Source organism: Rousettus aegyptiacus, unplaced genomic scaffold (genome assembly GCF_014176215.1).
Source record: "Rousettus aegyptiacus isolate mRouAeg1 unplaced genomic scaffold, mRouAeg1.p scaffold_m13_p_11, whole genome shotgun sequence".
NCBI lineage: Eukaryota > Metazoa > Chordata > Mammalia > Chiroptera > Pteropodidae > Rousettus > Rousettus aegyptiacus.
The window spans coordinates 14,219,983-14,239,743 of record NW_023416286.1 but is presented as its reverse complement, the minus strand read 5'-3'; the positions used below and the strand labels follow the sequence as shown (position 1 = coordinate 14,239,743).

At 34.0% G+C, this 19,761-nt stretch overlaps 1 protein-coding gene across 1 annotated transcript in view; it reads left to right on the top strand.

Moving 5' to 3' along the window:
* LRRC63 (leucine rich repeat containing 63) overlaps positions 1–19,761 on the top strand; it is an 82,734-nt gene that overhangs the window by 7,427 nt on the left and 55,546 nt on the right. The window contains 3 exon segments of the mRNA XM_016123642.2: positions 2,895–3,581; positions 4,042–4,110; positions 11,369–11,529. Coding sequence (XP_015979128.2) covers positions 2,895–3,581; positions 4,042–4,110; positions 11,369–11,529 — 917 coding nt within the window.

Here is a 19,761-nt window from a genome sequence, read left to right as displayed (position 1 = left end):
GGACTTTATTAAAATTAAAAACTTCTCTGTGAAAGACATTGTTAAAAGAATAAAAAGAAGCTATGTACTGGGAGAAAATATTTATAAAATATATATCTGGTAAAGGAACTGCATCTAAAACAAAGAACTCTTCAACTTAACAATAAGAAAACAATCTAATTAAAAAGTGGGCTAAAGAAACACCTCATCAAAGAAGATATCTAGAGGCCAAATAAGAAAATGAAAGAATATTGAACAACATATATCATTAGGGAATTGCAAACTAAAAGAAGATACCACTGTAGACGTATTAGAAGAGCTAAAATACAAAACGTCGACAACACCAAATACTGGAGAAGAGCAAGAGAAACTCATTCATTGCTGGTAGGAATGCAAAGTGGTACAACCACTTTTGAAGACGGGTTGTTAGTTTTGTACAAAGCTAAACATACTGTTACCATTACAATCCAGCAATTTAAATAGATGTTTACCCAATTGAGATGAAAACGTAAGTCTGCACAAAACTTGCCACATGCATATTTATATCAACTATATTGATGTAAATAAATTATATTCATAATTTTATGAATATATTCACAATTATATTCATATTTGCTCCAAATTGGAAGCAATTCGAAAGGTGAATGGATAAACTGTGGTACATCCACACAGTGTAATTTTATGTAGTGATGAGAAGAAATGAGCTATCATGCCGTATAAAGATATGGAGGAACTTTATGTATTGCTAAGCGAAAGAAGCCAGATGAAATGGCTACAATACTGGAGGATTCCGACTATATGGAATTCTAGAAAGGCAAAACTATAGAGGTAGTAAAAAAAAATATCAATGGTTATCAGAGGTTTAGGGAGAGGGGAAGGGATGAATAGGTGAAACACAGGGAATTTTTAAGGTAGTGAAATTGTTTTGTATTATACTGTAATGGTGGATACATTATGCATTTGTCAAAATCTATACAACTGTACAACACAAAGACTGAAACTTTAGTAAGCTATGGACTTTAAGCATGTATCAACATTGTTTCATTAAATGTACCACGCTAATGCCAGATGTTAATAATTGATGAAACTGTACAATAAAGGGGAATATATTGTAACTGTACTATCTTGCTCAACTTTTTTTATATATCTAAAACTGTTGTAAAAGTCTACTAATTTAATAAAATGTTACAGAATAAATAAAGTGAAACAACAAACAGATGAGAGGACAGGAAGTCAGACTAACAAGTGTAAACTACTTGAGTTTGCCACTGAAGGGAAGGATAAATGTGGTGGGATGGTGGTGGTTGGAAGGAGTTCTGGAGTCTATCAGAGTTTTTGCTGAGTGTCATGTTTTGTTTTAACATGGGAGATAGAAAAAAAAAGTTGAAGATAGTGGTGTAATCATTTTATTGAATGAGCTCACTTTAATTAGTTTTATATAAGCAGGAAGCAAACATTATTCCACTACTACTACTCCCCTTCAAAGTCACATGGCACACATCCCTCTCCTAAGACTTTTCTAGTCACTTTCATCTATTAGCCTTTTCTCATTTTCAAATAATAAGCAACTAGTCCAATGTAAATCAATACTTTCATCTAGTATGCAATCAAGCCTTGTCCTCCTAGCTCAGACTATGTCTGCTAATTCTTAGACAAGACATGGGAAACAGAGTCACCTTGTTCTTTTACTTCTTTCCCCCAAGTCACATTGTAGTTTCTGGCTCCTCCATAGGTAAGGGTAGGAGTGGCAAAGAATTAATAAGTTGAGATAAGAGTTAAGGTGAGAATCAGGCATCAGTCTCTGTACCTTCCTAAAATGCCTAAAAATACAGGTCAAGGAATTTAGAGGATTCTCTTGCCTTAGTCCAGTTGGAACATAGCACTGGGTAAACCAATACATTTTTGCTACTCTGTAGGTATCAGAAGTGGAGGTAGGTAGGGGAGTGGTAAGAAGTTATTTTCTCCTTGTGACATACACTTCTCTATTCATGGTTTTCTGAGAATCCCCTTTACTTGGATTAAGATGTTAGGAGAAAATTATTCTCTTCCACCCACTATAGGGAGGAAAAGATCAAGGAGACACATAGCACTCCAATAGTGAGTGCTGTTCAGAAGAAATTCTCTCTCTAAGCCAAGATCTAGTTATATATTTATAGAGAAAACAGGTGAGTGAGAGTGTACTTGTTTGGCCACATCTTTGCAAGTCTTGCCTTAATGAATCTGTTATCTCTTCATTAGAATGTAGAGTACAATCATTTATTGTACTCAACTGAGACAATAGAAAATAAATGCCATTTAACATTTTGTCGCATAGGAAAGAGAAAGTACATTTGATGTAGTGAGGTACCTAAGAATGCAAGCACAGTGCATTTTCTGGACCTAAGAGAGAAAAGAGTACTTACTGTTGTGACCGAAATGAACTGTGATACCTTGTAGCTAGTATAAGAACTTTACCATATTCAAAGGCACATTTGTCTGACATATGACATTGAAAAGAAATACCATCTTTGCTCAAAGAGGTTTCAAATAAAGAAGAGATGATAAATAGAAAACATTCATCAGAATTATTTTACCCATCCATATTGCCAGAGTTTTAGTGGCAACTGTGCAAAAATCTCCTTTTATAATCTACTCTTTTCTCTGTAAATTCTGTTTTTTTTAAGCTCCCTACCCTTTCTAAATCTAATATAGGTTAGCCTCTTCACTTCTCCAGTTGTTCATTTAAACTTTACCCCAGTCAACTAAACAAAAGTCCTAATATCTGAGTGCATATATACAGAAACATTTTTAGAAGGTGAGAGAGGGGTGAGTGAATAAAGAAAAGCTATGAATGCTAAGATGTTATAGTTTTGTCCCTGACACCTTGATGAGTATAATCTAATGGTGCTTTCTCTTTTTTTCTTTTTCTGGTTTAGCCAAGACCGGTGTAACTGATCTACCACATGTAAAGTTTACTCAAGATGAAACCACTTTAATTAAAAGAGATAAAACTAATTTTCCTGATGTTTCAAAAAATCAGTCACAAACCCCTGTCAATATCCAAAATCTCTCTCTTGATCATCATGTACAAGAAAGAGTGACTACTATTTCAGCACTCCCAAAATCTTCTCAGAAAGTCTGTTGGAACATTCCAGAGACTGCTACTGGTTCCATATTTTTTCCAAGTTGTCATTCAGCTTCCAGTCGAGTTTTTGGGAAAGAAACAAACCAAATGAAAACTTCAAGAAAACCAAAAGAGCCTTCGAAAATGAAAAAGATTTATATTGATAACATGCTAAAAGACATTCTGATTCTCTCCTCAGAGTTCTCCAAACCTTCAAATGCTGCTTCTTTAGTTATTACTCCCAAACTCAAGAAAGTTTACTCTGAGCATTTACTTTTACCAAAGGCTAGGACCTATACTTTTAAGCACACTCTTATAGATTTAAGTGCAAAAATGCCAAGACCTTTCCCAAGAATTATGCCTGTTCGAGCAGAAAGATGGCAGTCTGACCGTTTACAACAAAATACTACAGGACTACTAAGTATTAGTAATTTTACTGATACTGTTTTATTACCATTACCAATTTTACCAAGAAAACCTCAAAGACAGTCTCTGATAGGTAAATCCATTCTGAGCCTGGTAATAATGGGGTTAAGTAGAGCAAAGGGAAGAGAAGGCATGTAAGCAAATGGTGTTCTCCCCCTTGGGTTTGCAGAGTGGGATGGTGAGATCACTCTTGGCCTATACATTTAATATATGGGCCAGAATGCAGTAACAGAAGTCCTGACTGCAGCAGGTCTGCCAAGGCCAAACTGGGTATTTCACCCACGTGGTGGTGGCAGAAGTCAGATAAAGGAGTCCAAAGAATGAGAAAAACTAGTATAAAGGAGTAATGTGAATGAAGGTAATCTAGATGAACTCCAGAAGCAGAACGCCAATACCAACAAGTGACTTTATGACAGATTGCCATGGATAATTCCAATTCATTAAAAGGTGAACAATAACAATGAAATCATAACAACCTCAATGTGAATTTTCACAAGTATCCAAAGGTCCTTTTTTTCTTTTCTTTTTTCTAGAAATTTGTGTAACAGAAAATGAAAATGTAGAAAGTGTTCCAAAGCAAAGTAAGCCAACCCTATATGAAGGTAAAAGCTAAGTTTATATTATTCTTCTAAAAACTGTGTATTAGATTATCTCTCTATAGAAGTATTCATTGTGTGTCTGTCTATGTGTGTTTGTATGATTCACAAATGTCTCATCTCATTTTTAGTTCCTTAAGCCATTTACCCAGCAACTATTTTTAAAGTATTGACTATAAACCAAACTTTATACTGATGTTGAGAACATAAAAGCTGGAGTATTTTTAATCTGGGTGTGGAAGATAGACATGCAACAATGAGTTAACTATTTGCCATGTGTCAGGCACTGTTTTAGGTGCTTCGACCTTAGTTACCTAGCAGGAACAAATGAAAAATCATTTTTTAAAAATATCATATCATTCGAGACCTCACATTATCTCTATAAACAATTTCAAAAATACAGTGTGTAGTAAACAATTTACAATTACCAGGTACACAAAGAGAAAGATGAAATAAATGAAAACTAATAGGAACATACCCATAGGAGTTATAAGTATTAGAATTATTAGATATAATTTAAAATAACCCAATGATTTCTGGTTCTGTCCAAGATTGAGTAGCTTGTATTGGACAAGCCCTTTAGCCAAAATCACATATTAAAACTGCCCCCAAATATGTAACATATCTTTTGAAGCTATTGGAGAGTAACCATTACAGGCATGAGCTGAGTGGCTATGATCCTTGAAATAAGGAAAGCTCATGCATTAGCTTTGCATTTGCCTTCACTTTTGCCTGGGGACATCTGTGGTTTTGGAGAATAAAGTACAAATAGAAAGCGAATTGAGATAAAAACCAGACTTCAGGACTGTCAATATAACTGGGACCTGAAGGGCAAAATCTCAAAAGAGGAGAGAAGTGAATCCCAAATTTTTGCATATGAACTCCTTTAAGGGTGTTGGCTGATTTTGAAGCTGTGCATGTGCAGGACAGTACTCTAAGAAACACAACAGAAGACAGCAGAGATGCTAAGGAATTGAGCATAGATTTTGATAGTTGCACAGGAGAGTTATTGAAGTTCAAGCTCTGCCCAAATGAAGGGGCCTTGGTAAACACCCTAGACTTTTAGTTGAAGACCCAGAGAACCCATGCCTTAGGAGTAAGAATGATGTTCTAGGAGAAAGGACAAAAGTAAAATAAATTATTCCTAACAGAGCTTAAAAATAATCTTTGATAAGCCAAAGTGATACTTCCTGCCTAATCAAAGAAAACTTGTTAGAATGGGCGCATTATCCAGTCCCTTTAAATTTTCATCCATAATGGCAGCATTAAAATAAAAAAATCACAAGGCATCTTAAAAACAGAATAAATGCCTGAAAACCAGGAGAAAAAAATTGATTGAGATATTTGGAGTTTTCAAATAAGAATTTAATAATAACTATGATTACTATATTCAAGGAAAAAAAGTTGGAGAATTTTACTAGAGAACTGTAATTTTTGTTTTTAAAAATAAAATTCAAATAAAATTCTAGAACAGAAAAATAACATAAGTTAATTATTCAACAGATGTTTTTAATATATTATACACAGAATGCTCCAACCATAGAACTCCACCCCCACCACTAGTTTTACTGAAATATGATATATAACACTACAAATTTAAAGTGTACAACATAGTTATTTGATAAATGTATATATTGTGAAATATTACCACAATTAGTTTAGTTAACATCCATCACATCACATAGTTATATTTTTTTTCTTGTGATAAAAACTTCTAAGATATACTCTCTTAGTAACTTTAAAATATACAATAAAGTATTGTTAACTATAGCAGTCACAGGAATTTCTGAGCTCACTATTCTAGTAGTTCTGAATCACTATCTGTGACATAAATTAAGTGCTGAGTCTCTTCCATGTCATAAGCCTAATTAAGTCATGCTGCCATTTCTGATTTATTAAGTTTATTATACCTTAGAGGTTCACCCTTTGAAAGGTTTTAGGTGAATTTAAATGTCCTTGGATTCTTCAGAGATCAGGGAATTTCTACCTCCTCACCTCCATCTCCCTCCTTTCCATTCAAATCCAAATGCTTGAGCTTAGACTGTGAGGCTGGGTGATCTGCGAGCAGGCCACAGATTTATGTCTTAACTTTTCTTCTTGTTCCATTTCCTCTCTTAAAACAAAGAATCTCCATATTATATCATACATCCTTCTTTATTCTGTGGTTACGTTTCACATATACTGATCTGAAATGAGCACACAAGGCCCATTTTAGAAATTAAAAATTGACATTGTTTTATTTGTTCTAGGATGCACTATTAGCTCTCATTGAAGCAATGCCATAAAAAATTACTGAGATTGTAAAATGTGTTGCTGCAAGTAATGCAGCAATAATAGCTAGGAATGTGAAAAGTATTTCATCAGATTTCAAAATACTTACCTGCCAGACTTGGATGTATACCTGGATAGGCCTTTTTTTTCTGTTTTAGATGATTTTTATTTCTTTTCTTTTTTTATTATTAAATTTATTGGAGTGACATTGCTTAATAAGATTATATAAATTTCAAGTGCACAATACTGTAATACTTTATCTGTATATTGCATTGTCTGCTCATCACCCAAAGTTTAGTCTCATTCCATCCTCGTATATTTGATCCCCTTTACCTTTTCAACCTCCGTCCATCCTTCTTTCCCTTCTGGTGACCAAGTACTATTGTCATAGTCAATGAGATATTTCTTTTGTTTGTTTGTTGTTTTGTTTGCTCATTTATTGCTTTCATTTCTTATCCCACATATAAATGGCATCATATGATTCTCATCTTTTTTTCCATCTGACCTATTTCACTATCATGGTACAGTCAAGATCCATCCATGTTGTTGCAAAGGCAGTATTTCATCTTTCTATATGGCCAGGGAATGTTCCATTGCATATATGTACCACATCTTCTTTATCTAATCATCTATCGAAGGACATTGGGTTTGTGTCCATGTTTGGCCACTGTGAATAATGCTGCAATGAACATAGGAGTACATATGTTTTTATGAACAAATGTTTTCAAAATTTTCAATTAGATACCCAAAAGAGAGTACTTGTTTTCCCTTATGGCTGTACCAATTTACATTCTCATCATAAGTGTCTGAGGGTTTCTTTTTATTTATATCCTCTCCCACTTGTTATTTCTTGTCTTGTTGATAAAAGTCATTCTAACAGTTATGAGATGGTATGTCATTGTGGTTTTGACTTGCATTTCCCTTATAGCTAGTGAAGTTAAGCATATATATATATATAATCTGTTGTTATATATCTGTTGTTATATATAACAGAAGTTATGTATATGTTGGCAATTTGTATGTATTCTTGGGAAAAGTATCTGTTTAGGTCCTCTGCCCATTTTTTAATTGGATTGTTGCTTTTTCTGTTTTTGAGTTGAATAAGTTCTTTATATAATTTGGATATTAGCCCCTTATTGGAGATATTGTTTATAAATATCTTCTCCCATTCTGTCGGTTACCTTTTTGTTCTTTTGATGGTTTCTTTTGCTGTGCAGAAACTTCTTCATTTGACATAATCCCATTCATTTATTTTTGCTTTTACTCCCCTTGGCTTTGGGTCAAATTCATAAAATCCTCTTGGAGACCAAGGTCCATAAGTTTAGTACCAATGTTTTCTTCTATGTATATAATTGTTTCAGGTCTTATATTGAGATCTTTGATTCATTTTGAGTTAATTTTTTTGTGTATGGGGTCAAATAGCATCTAGTTTTATTCTTTTGCATGTGTCTTTCTTACATTTTTTACATTTTAATTGTAATGTATCTTGGCATGGGCCTCTCTGTGTCCATCTTGTTTGGGACTCTTGGCACCTCCTGGACTTGTATATCTATTTCCTTTGCCAGCTTTGGGAAGTTTTCCATCATTATTTCTTCAAATATATTTTTAGTTCCTTGCTCTCTCTCTTCTCCTTCTGGTATCCCTAGGATATGAATGTTGTTATATTTGATTTTTGTCCTAGAGTTCCCTTAGACCAGGGATCCTCAACCCCCAGGTCATGGACCAGTACAAACCAGGCTGCATAGCAGGAGGTGAGCAGTGGGTGAGTGACCAAAGCTTCATCTGTATTCGCAGTCACCCCTCAGCACTAGCATCACTGCCTCAGCTCTACCTCAGATCATCAGGGAATAGATTCTCATACCAGTGTTGTAAGCACCAGTCCTTTATGCCCAAAACAATGGGAACAAGGGACTGGCATCTTTTAAATTGCTAAATCAATCTACCGCTTTATCTAATGTAATGTAATTCCTCCTAAGGTATTCTTCATTTCAGTGATTGTATTTTTATTTCTGACTGGTTCTTTTTTTATATTTTCTATCTCCACTTTCATGTTTTCATTCTCTTTTTTAAAGTTCTCACCGAATTCATCTACTCTTCCCCTAAGTTAATTGAGTATCCTTATAACTAGTGTTTTGAATTCTGCATCTGGTAGATTGCTTGTCTCCATTTTGTTTAGTTCTTTTTCTGTAGTTTTATTCTTTGCTTTCATTTGGGACCTGTTTTTTTGTCTTTCTGTTTTGGCTGCCTACTTGTATTTGTTTCTACATATTAATAATGCTGCTATGTCTCTCAGTCTTAGTAGAGTGGCCTTTTTTAGTAGGTGTGCTGTGGTTCCCAGTGGCACAGTCTTCCCTGGTCACTGAACCAAGTACTCCAGGTATATTCCTTATGTGGGTTATATGTGCCCTCACCCTGTTGTAATTGAGCCTTGGTTACTGTTTGTGCATCAGTGAGAGGGATTGAACCTCAGGAATGCTTGGTTGTGATGACTGGCTGTGACCAGCTGAGGAGCTGATATCCTGGGGCTGACCCTACAGAGCAGGATTTGCTTTAGGAGGACTCTGGTACCTGCCCTGTTTCCCCTTTGGTGTGTTGTCCTCAGATGTGACCCTGGGTGATACTCCATCTCAGATTGAAGCCAGTCAACAGGTGTGCATGTTGGAGTCTCCTGGGAGGGGCCCTGCCACAGGCCAAGTTCGGCTGCAGCCATTTTCTTACCTATAGACACCAGACATGAGACACCAAGCAGTTGGCAGATGGCCATCACCCACACTGGGTTTGGAAGTGCCTCGCTAGTCTAAGCAGAAACTGAGGCCAGCTGCTCCTACTGCAAGGCTTGAGTCTGCTTAGCAAAAGGTACAGGTCTCACCGAGGCCAGATGTGCCTCAGTTGTAGCATATGCCAAGACAGGCTGGAAAAGCCACTTAAAGTGGCTTGGTTGGACCAACAGGTTGATGTGGTAAGGTGTCAGGGATTCACCTGGGCTGGGCAGTGTTAGCTACTTTGATGGAGACTCAAATGTGGCACCCACCTGAGTCTGCAAGCTGGGTGGGGAGGGCTCAGCAAAGGAACTATGCCCTTAACCAGCATTTCTATTTGGGAGAAAGCTTCCCCTCCAGTTCTTGCCCTAACATCAGATGAGTCAGTTCTACCCCGTATGTCCCTGGCACCTTTCGAACTGCTGCCCTAGAGCTGGAGCTCAGAGCAAGTGAATCCATCAGCAAGTAACTCCACGTGTGGGGCCCCTTAAGAGGGAAGTCTGTGACTCCCTCAGCTCTCTGTCTCATTCTGCCACGACCTCCACTGGTTTTTACAGCCAGATGTTGTGGGAACTATTCTTCCCACCACTGGAACCCTGAACTTGGGAATCCTGTGTAGGATTGGGACTCCTCACTCTCATGTTGAGACCTCCACAGCCGAGATATTTCTCCCAACTCTAAACCATCAAATGTGGGTGTGGGACTGGCCCATTTTGCATCTCTGCCCCTCCTACCAGTCTTGAGATGGCCTTTTCTCTGTGTCCCTAGTTGTAGGAGTTCCATTCAGCTAGACTTCAGTTGACTTCCAATAATGGCTAATTAGTATTTTCATTGTGATTTTGATTTATTTGTGAAAAGAGTCAAGCACAGCATTTACCTATTTCTCTGTTTTTCCATTTTTCTTATATTATTTCTAATGGAGTCAGATGGTTCTTGTAGAGTTCTTTCATTTTTTTTCTCTCAATCATCTCTTTTCTTCTACCTGAGTCATTTCTGGATTTCTATGTTCTGTGTCATAACTCTTTCCTCTATATGATCTTTTCTATTTTCTAGTTTGCTAGTTCATTCTTCATCTTCTTTATTGAGTTTTTCAGCTCCAAGATTTCTGTTTGGTTCTTTTGTATAGTTTCAGTTTCTTTGGTGAAGCACTACTTTTGTTCATCGACTTTATTTCTTAGTTTATTAAATTGCCTTTCTGAGTTTTCTTGTATCTCATTGAGTTTTTTTTCATAACTGCAATCTCGAATTCTGTCATTTAAATTACATATTTCCATGTCTTTAAGTATATTTTATGGAAATTTTTAATTTTTTTTTCTGAATTCACTTGTTATCGTGTGTTGATTGTGCTTGAGCATTTGTGGGAATTTAAAGAATTTTATACTTTCCTATTTAACAGATAAAAGAGTCTTTTCTTTGTTTTCTAGTAGGTGGCATTGAAGTGCAAATTTTTATTTTCTCTTACCTGCACTGCTTGGGTTCTCGGGTGGTGTCACCTTGGCTGCGGAAATGCTTTGTATTCCCCACTGGTGGGTGTCCCCTTTACAACCCAGTCACCTCAGTGTCTCAGACACCACTCCTATGTATTGGAAGGGACAGACTGTGTTACTGGTGCCAGGAGAGGCTAGCTTTCATCGAAGGTAAAATCCACAAGGGACATGATAAAATAAATTTAGATTGTTTCTGTTTGGCTAACCCTTGAGTCATTTGGTTTTTGTTTTTCTTTCTTGTGTGGGGTCTTCAGACTGAAGGAAAAGCTGAATTACACTGGGCCTTTGAATTATGTATCAAGGTACTATTAGAGGAAAAATGCAAGGTTGCTTCTTGGGAGGTGATTCCTATCTGAGTTATGCTTACATGATGTTCTTTATTAGTTTTGTGAAACAAGAAATGTTTATGTAATTCACAGTAAAAATGTTTTAAAAATGTTTTTTACAAATAGGATAAAAAGAAAAGACTGAGAGTGACAGAATATAAATTATTCAGGTAGAAATATAGGATTATATGGTTTTCTTTTAGAAAGACAATTGTGCTATCTAATATTAGAAACAATAACAACTCCCGCTTTGACGCACAGAACCAACTGAGACTGGGTAGGTAAACATTATGGAGAATCTCTTCCAGAGGATGTGTACCAGTAACTTATTTATGATATCCTGTTATTATAACATAAGTACATTTTAAATTTCACTCTAAGTGATAACACATTTGTCTCATGTATTGTTTTGTTTACTTAGGTCTCATTAAATCTAGAAAAAAACATGAATCAGAGGCAAGCGCTATGCATGGTGAAGGTTTTAAGACTGTTGCAGCAACACGATATGAAACAATAACAGCCATGACCAACCTGGCTGTAGTAAACTGTCAAATATATGGAAGAAATGCACTAAATCTTAAGGTACACTAGATATTTTTAATGGCAATTTCCTGTTGTATTATTCATTATTTTTGTTATAGGTTTCCTAACTTAGATTAGGTTCTGCAGTATTAAAAGGATATTTCCTGTTGCAATCGAGATTTCCCAAGAACTCATTCAAATTGCATCTCTAACCTTATCTGTCCTAGTTTGCCTTCATTCCAGTGCTTAAAAACAGCTCATGTTCAAAGTAATTATAGTGTCTTTTCCATTACCTAGTGTGATAAGAAATGTGGGATTCAGAGTTATTATATTTTTAAATTATCAACAATCTTTGGCCTATGTGCCAAATCTCATACTAGGCTAGCTTTTCACCATAAGCCCAGTATGATGAATAACAATAATAATGGTTACCACTTGCTAAACTCCTACTGTATGCAAAGCAAATATTGCTCTTAATATTTATAATTTAGCAAAGTAGTTATTACAATCTTGACTTTATAGATAAGAGCACTGAAACTCAATGAAAGTAACTTGCACATGATCGCACAGCAAGCAAATGGTAGAGCCTGGCTTAGAACACTTTGGCCTCAAATCTGCTTTTATATTAAATTTTATTTTGAAATAAATTCAAATTCATAAAAAATTGCAAGAATAGGAAAAGTTGCCAAAAGATTTTCTTTGAGAAATTAGATCATTAAAAAATGCCTGTATATACTAGGGAATTTAGAAATCTATGTGAATATCCAGGGCAGGATGCATTCTCAAAAAATACCTGAGAAAACCTTAAGCTTTCAATTCTGCTGATCTGTAGGTGCAGTACAAGTGGAAAATAAAGGTTAAGTCAAAGTTAAGTGGCTTAGCTAAGCATTGAAGGAATGCTCTTGCATAAGACCAATCAGAAAAACACTGAGAGAAGTCTTGTTTTCTACCCCTTCTTTCCCTTCTCCCTTCCTCCCTCCCTCTGTCTTTTCTTGTAATCAAGAAAATCTATGTCAAAACATCAGCTGAACACAAGCCAAAGGAGCAGAGATTTCAAAGAAGGCACATAAAAAATAATATAGACTTAACAAAAATAGTTTAGAAAAGTAACTGAACTCTAACAAATTATGGACTTGGGTTAATAATGTACTAATGTTGGTTCACTGATCATAAAAAATACACTGGTATGTGAGATGTTGATGTTGGGGGAGGCTATGGATATGTGTGGAGAAGGGGCATGTAGAGAAGAAAGATCTCAAATCAGTAACTAACTTTATACTTTAAGGAACTTAAATGAAAGAGCAAACTAAACCCAAAACTAGCAGAAGAAAATATTAAGGATTAGAACAGAGAGTAAAAAAATAGAGGACAGAAAAGCAGAGAATATGCAAAACCAAAAGTTCTTTGAAACGATCAATAAAATTGGCAAATTTTCGCTAGACTATGGAAGAAAAGAAGATGCAGGAACCAAAATCTAAAGTGAAAATGGAAATATTACTACTGGCATTATAGAAATAACAGGGATTATAAAAAAACAATATGAACAATTGTGTGCCAACAAATTAAGTATCCTAGATGAAATGGAAATTTTTCTAGAAAAAGACAAATTACCAAAACTGACTCAACAACAAATTGAAATCTGAGCAGACCTATAATAGATTGAATAAATAATTGAAAACCTCCCAACAAAGAAAAGTTCAAGACTAGATGGCTTCATGAGTGAACTCCACTAAACATTGAAAGAAGAATTAAAACCTGTACTTCTCAAACTCTTTCAGAAAAATAAAAGAACACCTCTAATAGTATCCTGGACCCAATTTCACTCTATGTGTATGGGTGGAGGGCTCCTGCACCATCAGGAAATTCTTGGACAACGTTTGAATGTCCTACAATACAACTCAATTTTGACACTATCTATCTAGAGATAACATCAGTTTCCACAGGTAAAGGGCTCAGTCCCACAAGACCACCCTCCACTTCAGACTCTAATCACAAGCCCAGGTTATTACCAGTATTTTTGACTGACTGGCTATAAATCCGGGGTTCCCACAACCTACTCCTTGGGTTTAATTAATTTGCTAGAATGGAGTAGAGAACTCAGGGTATCCATTTACTTACTAGATTCCTGATTTATTTTGAAAGATTATTAAAAGATACAAATCAGTAGCCAGCAAAGTATGGAAAAAGAATGCAGAGTTTCCACACCTTCTCCAGGTACCACTCTCCCCCAATCTCCATGTGTTCACCAACCCAGAAGTTTCCAAACCCTGTTGTTTTGGTTTTTAGGGAGGGTTCATTACATATACATTATTAATTGAAAAATTGGCCATTGGTGATTGAACTAAGTCTCCAACCCCTCTTCCCTTCTGGGAGGTAGGAGGATGGAAACTGAAAGTCCCAACACTCTAATCGCATGGTTGATTCTCCTGGCCACTAGTCCCCATCCTTAGGTACTGTGCATAAATTACCTGATTAACATAAACCCAGTTGTGGTAGAAAGGGGCTAATTATGAATAACAAGACACTCGTTTCACCATTATGGCTCTGAAGCAATTTCAGACAAGAGACCAATTATTATGACAAAAGGTGTGCCCATTGTTCTTATTCACGAAACTTTAAGTAAAGCTCAAATATACATAAGAATGACCAAATATTTATTTGTTATAAATCAAAATATCACAACCTTTAACATTTTCTATGCTGTCAGTATCACCTCGATACCAAAGAAAGACGAAGACACCACATAGACCAATACACCTAAATGAATATACATGAAAAATCCTCAGCAAAATACTAGAAAACTGAATCTCCCCAAATATTAAAAAGATCATACTTGATGACCAAGTGATGTTTATTTTTGAAATGAGAAGATAGTTTGACGTAAAAACAATGTAACAAGTACCTAATAAATCAAGAGGAAAACACATGGTCATCTTAGTTAATGCACAAAAGGCATTTGACAAAATCCAAATTTTTCATGATAAAAAAAAGAAACCACTCATAAAAAATAGCAATAGGAAAACCCACAGTTCAATGATGAAAGACTAAAAGCTTTCCACCTAAAATTAGGAACAAAACAAGGAAGTATGCTTTCACCACTGCTATACAAGATTGAACTGGAAGTTATAGCAAGAGCAGTTAGACAAAACAAACAAACAAGCAAACAAAAACAGGCATCCAAATTGGAGAGAAAGAAAAAACTATCTCTATATGCAGGTGTCACATACCAAATGTAAAAAACCTCAAAGAATCTACAAGAAAGCTACCAAATTCAACAAAGTTTCAGAGTTTAAGATCAACAATAATCAGTTGTGTTTCTATACACCAACAATGAACAGCCTGAAAGGAAATTAAAAAATAATTCCATTTATAGTAACATCCAGCAGAAAAAAATGGACAAAATATGTAAACAGATAATTCACTGAAACAGAGATAACAAATAACATTTATAAATATGAAAAGATGCTTAACCTTAATGCAATTTAAAATTACACAGAGATACAATTTCTCTCGTAACAGATTGGAAAAGGTTTGACAGCATATCTTATTGGTGAAGTTGTATTGGGAAGAATACAGAATGGTACATTCCTATAGAGAGAATGTAGAACAGTTATCAAATTTACATATGCATTCACCTAGCCAACACTCATTACACTGGCAAAGTATAAAATGATGTATGAATATATCATTTATTGCAGCATTATTTGTAGTAGCAAAAGACTGAAATCAACCCAAATGATTACAAGTAGGGGACTGGTTGAGAGAACTATGGTATTTCTATACAAAGGAGAGAGCTATAAGAGGGAAAAATAAAAAAGGAGTGAGAAAGGGCTCTATATACTTCTCTGAAGCATTCTTCATAATATATTGTTAAGTACAACACAATGTTTATGGTAGGCAACATTTTATTTTTAAAAATCAAGAGGGAATAATTTTAACCAAAAATGGCAGAAGAAAAGAAAAATATTAAAAATATGCATATATGGATGGGGAAGAAATTGTGTGAATAGAACAGAGATGAAAACTAAATTCCTTTGAATAATCTTCATTTTATAATTTTGACTTTAGAACTACCATATATAACAGTGTCAAATTTTTTAATAATTAAAAATAAAATTAAAGCAAAAAAATAATTTAAAAATTTTATACTGATGTTGTGTGTTCTAAATGAAATAAATAAACCTACCTGTAGTGAAGGTTGAAAAATTACCACATAAATAAGAATTATGTCAAGTGACTATAAAATAACATTTTGACCATACTTTCTTAGTGAGGACATAGTCTAAGGACAAAAATTCAACTGTGCATACAAACTATTTCTAGTGAAACTACTATTGTTATTTTGAGACTATTATATTTGTTTTGGGTGGTATATGTGCCAAACAACAAAGGAAAAAAAATAAATGAATATAAAATAGGTAATTAAAATTATCCAGACTATAACATGAATAGAAGAAAGACTGAAAAAGCCCCCCAAAACAGAACATCTAAGAATAGTAGAACAATATCAAATCTATGTGATTGGTATACCATACATATAATTACATACTATACTTATAAGTGGAATCATAGAAGAAGAGAAAATTGTGGTAAAACAAACACTTGAGGAAATAATGACAATACATTTTCTAATGCTGATCAAATATAGTAACCCACAGATTGGAGAACCATAGTAGATGCTGAACAAGATAAATACAAAGCAGATAGCCACTAGGCATGTCATACTTGAAGTACAAAAAACCAAAGGTAAAGAAAACATTTCTAAAGGTGACTGGAATAGAAAGATATGTACCAGGGGGGTAATGATACAAATAATGGTAGACTTCTTATTAGAAACAAGGAAAGCCAGGAAACAATGGAATAAGAGTGTTAAAGTACTTAAAAAAAAAAGTGTCTCAACCCAGAATTCTATAGCCAGAAAAAATATCCTTCAAAAATGAATGCATAAAACACATTTTCAGACAAAGAAAAGCTGAGAGCTTTTATCTGCAGCAAATCTCTACTAAAATGTTAAAAAAAAATAAATGAAGGGAAATGATATTAGATAGAAACCTGGTTCTGCAGGAAAGAATAAATGGGACTGTAAATAGTATGTAAATGGTAAATACATCATTAAATAAATATAAAGTACCTATTAAAACAATCTTTAAATCTCTTTAAAAGAGTGCTGATTAACAATATATTGTGGAAGTTATAGCCAATATAAAAATAAAATAGCAACAGGATTGCAAAGGCTTGGGAGGGGCTAAATGTATGTTTCTGTTATAAGGTTCTTTTTTCATGAAGCAGTAGAATATTATTTGAAGGTTGGTTGTGAAGGTGCATAGAGAGATCTTTAAATAAACTACTTTTAAAAAACAGGCATAATTAAAAAATAAAAGACATAAAATGAAATCATCAAAAACACCTTATGATAAAAAAGACAATAAAAGAATAGATAGGAAAATAGAAAACAAGCACCAAAATGTTAAACTGAATCTAAACATATTAATAATTATGTTAAATATAAACAAGCTAAACATTCTAGTAAAAATAGATTGCGAAACTGGATAAAAAAGTATGACCCAATTATAAGTTATTTACAAGGTGTATACTATAAATGTAAAGACAATGATAGTTAAAAATAAAACTGTTGTAAAAGAAAACACCAAGCATTATAAAGCTGTTATAACTATATTATCAAAGTATAAGATAACACTAAAAACAGAGTATTAAGAAATATAAAGAAAGAAATTTCAAAATGTTTAAAGGATAAATTTATTAAGAAGATATGATAATCTAAATGTGGATGTCAGAATGCTTCAAAATTCATAAAGCAAAAACTGACAGACCTAAAGTGAGAAATAGACCAATTCACAATTCTTGTGGCAATTAGCGACACAAGAATTGCTACACTAGTAGTCAAAAACAATTTCAGTAAAAATTAAGACCCAAAATAATTGAGTCAACCAACTTGACCCAGTTAATATTTATGGAACCCTACACCCAACAACTGTGGAATATACACTGTTTTTTAGGTGAACATGGAACAATCTCAAGATAGAATATATATGGGGCCATACAACATGTCTTAGTAAATTTCAAAAGATTGAAATATTGCAGAATTAAAATAAGGCCAAAACTGTAAGATTCCTAGAAAAGTACTAAATATTTGGAAATTAAACAACATGCCAATAACAAAAAGATTAAGAGAAAACAAAGAAAATTAGAAATATTTCAAACTGAATGAAGACACAATATATCAGAACTTGTAAGACAGCTAAAGAAGTATTTAAAGGGAAATTTATAGACTTACACAAATATATTAGAAAAGAAGAAATGTCTAAAAAAATGAGTAATCTATGATTCCATCTTAAGAAGGCAGGGGAAAAAAAGAGCAAATTAAACTCAGAATAAAAGGGAAATGAAAATAAGAATAAAAATCAAAGAACTAGAACATGTACAAACAACATAGAGAAAAAGCAATGAAATAGAAACTTGGCACTTTGAAAAGATTAACCAAATCACTAAATCCAGAATATGATTGATTAATGAAAAAAGAATGAAAACTCTAAATACTAAATTCTGTTTTAAAAAGGGAAGTTACTGTATTTCCTACGGACATTAAAATAGAAAATAATGAAATATTAAGGACAACATTTTCCTAATGAATGCAACAATTTTTATTAAATGGAAACATTCTTTGAAAAACACAACTTGCTGAAACAGGGACAAGAATAAATAAAACATCAGTCTTGCATCTGTTAAAAAAAAAAAGACCTTATTGAATTTTTCATTAAGAGTCTTTGCACAGAGAAAGCTCCAAGAACATCGAACTTCACTGGTAACTCTATCAAACATGTAAGGAAGAAAAACCATTTGACATCAATCCTTAGGAAATTAAAGCTGAAGGAATACCTGCTAAGTCATTTATGATGCATGTACAACTCTCATAACAAGGCCTGATATGTATAAGAAAGGAAAATTATAGACCAATTTTTAAATTATTTTTCATAAATCTAAATGCCAAGATCCTTAACAAAATATTAGCAAATCAAATCCAACAATATCAAAAATTAAAAATAAAGAATAATGTATCATGACCAAGCGAACTTTTCCCAAGAAATTCAAAGTTGTTTTAATATTGGAAAATTGATTTTTATTCTCAACAATATAACTCAATAGATACAAAAACTTGACAAAACTCAACACCCATTTAAGGTTTTTGTTAAAAAATAAGATAGGATTAAAATAAAACTTTTATAATCAAATAAATGGTGTCTATGAAAAATCTGCAACCAACATCTTATGTAATTGACAAAAATTGAATACTTTCTCCCTAAGATTGGGAACAAGGCAAGAAAAATTTTCCCTTCACTTTTATTCTACATTGTAGTGAAAGTTCTAACCAATTAAAGTAAGGAAGAAAAAGGCACAGTGATTGGAGAGGAAGAAGTAAACCTTTCCTCGTTATCAGACAACATGATCGTACATGTAGAAAATCTTAAGAAATCTCAAAAAAGAAATCCTAGTGATAAGTAAATTTATCACAGCCGTTGAGAACAAAGTCAATATTTTAAAAATAGACACAGGAGTGTTATCAGGGGACAAATTTACAGGGGCCACCTAGAATTCTGCCTTTCAAATAATTTTTTAAAAAGTAAAAGACTTCAACAGATCCTTCACAAAAGATAGTTTACTAATATTAATATGAGCATCACTAATTTATAGCCTTTTTTTCTTATTTATGTAATTAAGTCCATAAATTCACTTGCAGTCATGCCTTTAACTGCATCCCCCATGGTTACTTCATCATCCCTGAATACTTTAGTGCATATTCCCTGTAAGCAAGGTAAGCCTTAAATTTTTATTTTATAATATAGCTTTATAATTTAATCTCTTGAGCCTATTAATCACAGTTATTTTTAACACATCTCTGATATATCCAATATGTGGATTCTCTGTGGACATGTGTCTATGATCTATCATTTCTCTTGATTTTTGTCCAATTATTATCTAGTTGCATGTCTTTTTGTTTTTGATTGCATAGTAGATGTTGTATAAAGATACTTTGAGCCCCTGGATTATGTTACCTTCTTCCAGAGAATTTTTATTGTTGCTTCTTGCTGGCAGAGAAGCTAGGGGACATTCATCTTAATTCAATCAGAGAATAAGCTGGTTTAATGCTGAACTTCAGCCTTTGTAGAACTTCCCTGTTAATATTTTCTCCTGTAGCCTTTTAGCCACCTCATCCCAAATCTGTAGACTCTCCTCCTTGGTCAGCCCTGAATTCCCATTATTGTCTCCCTGGGC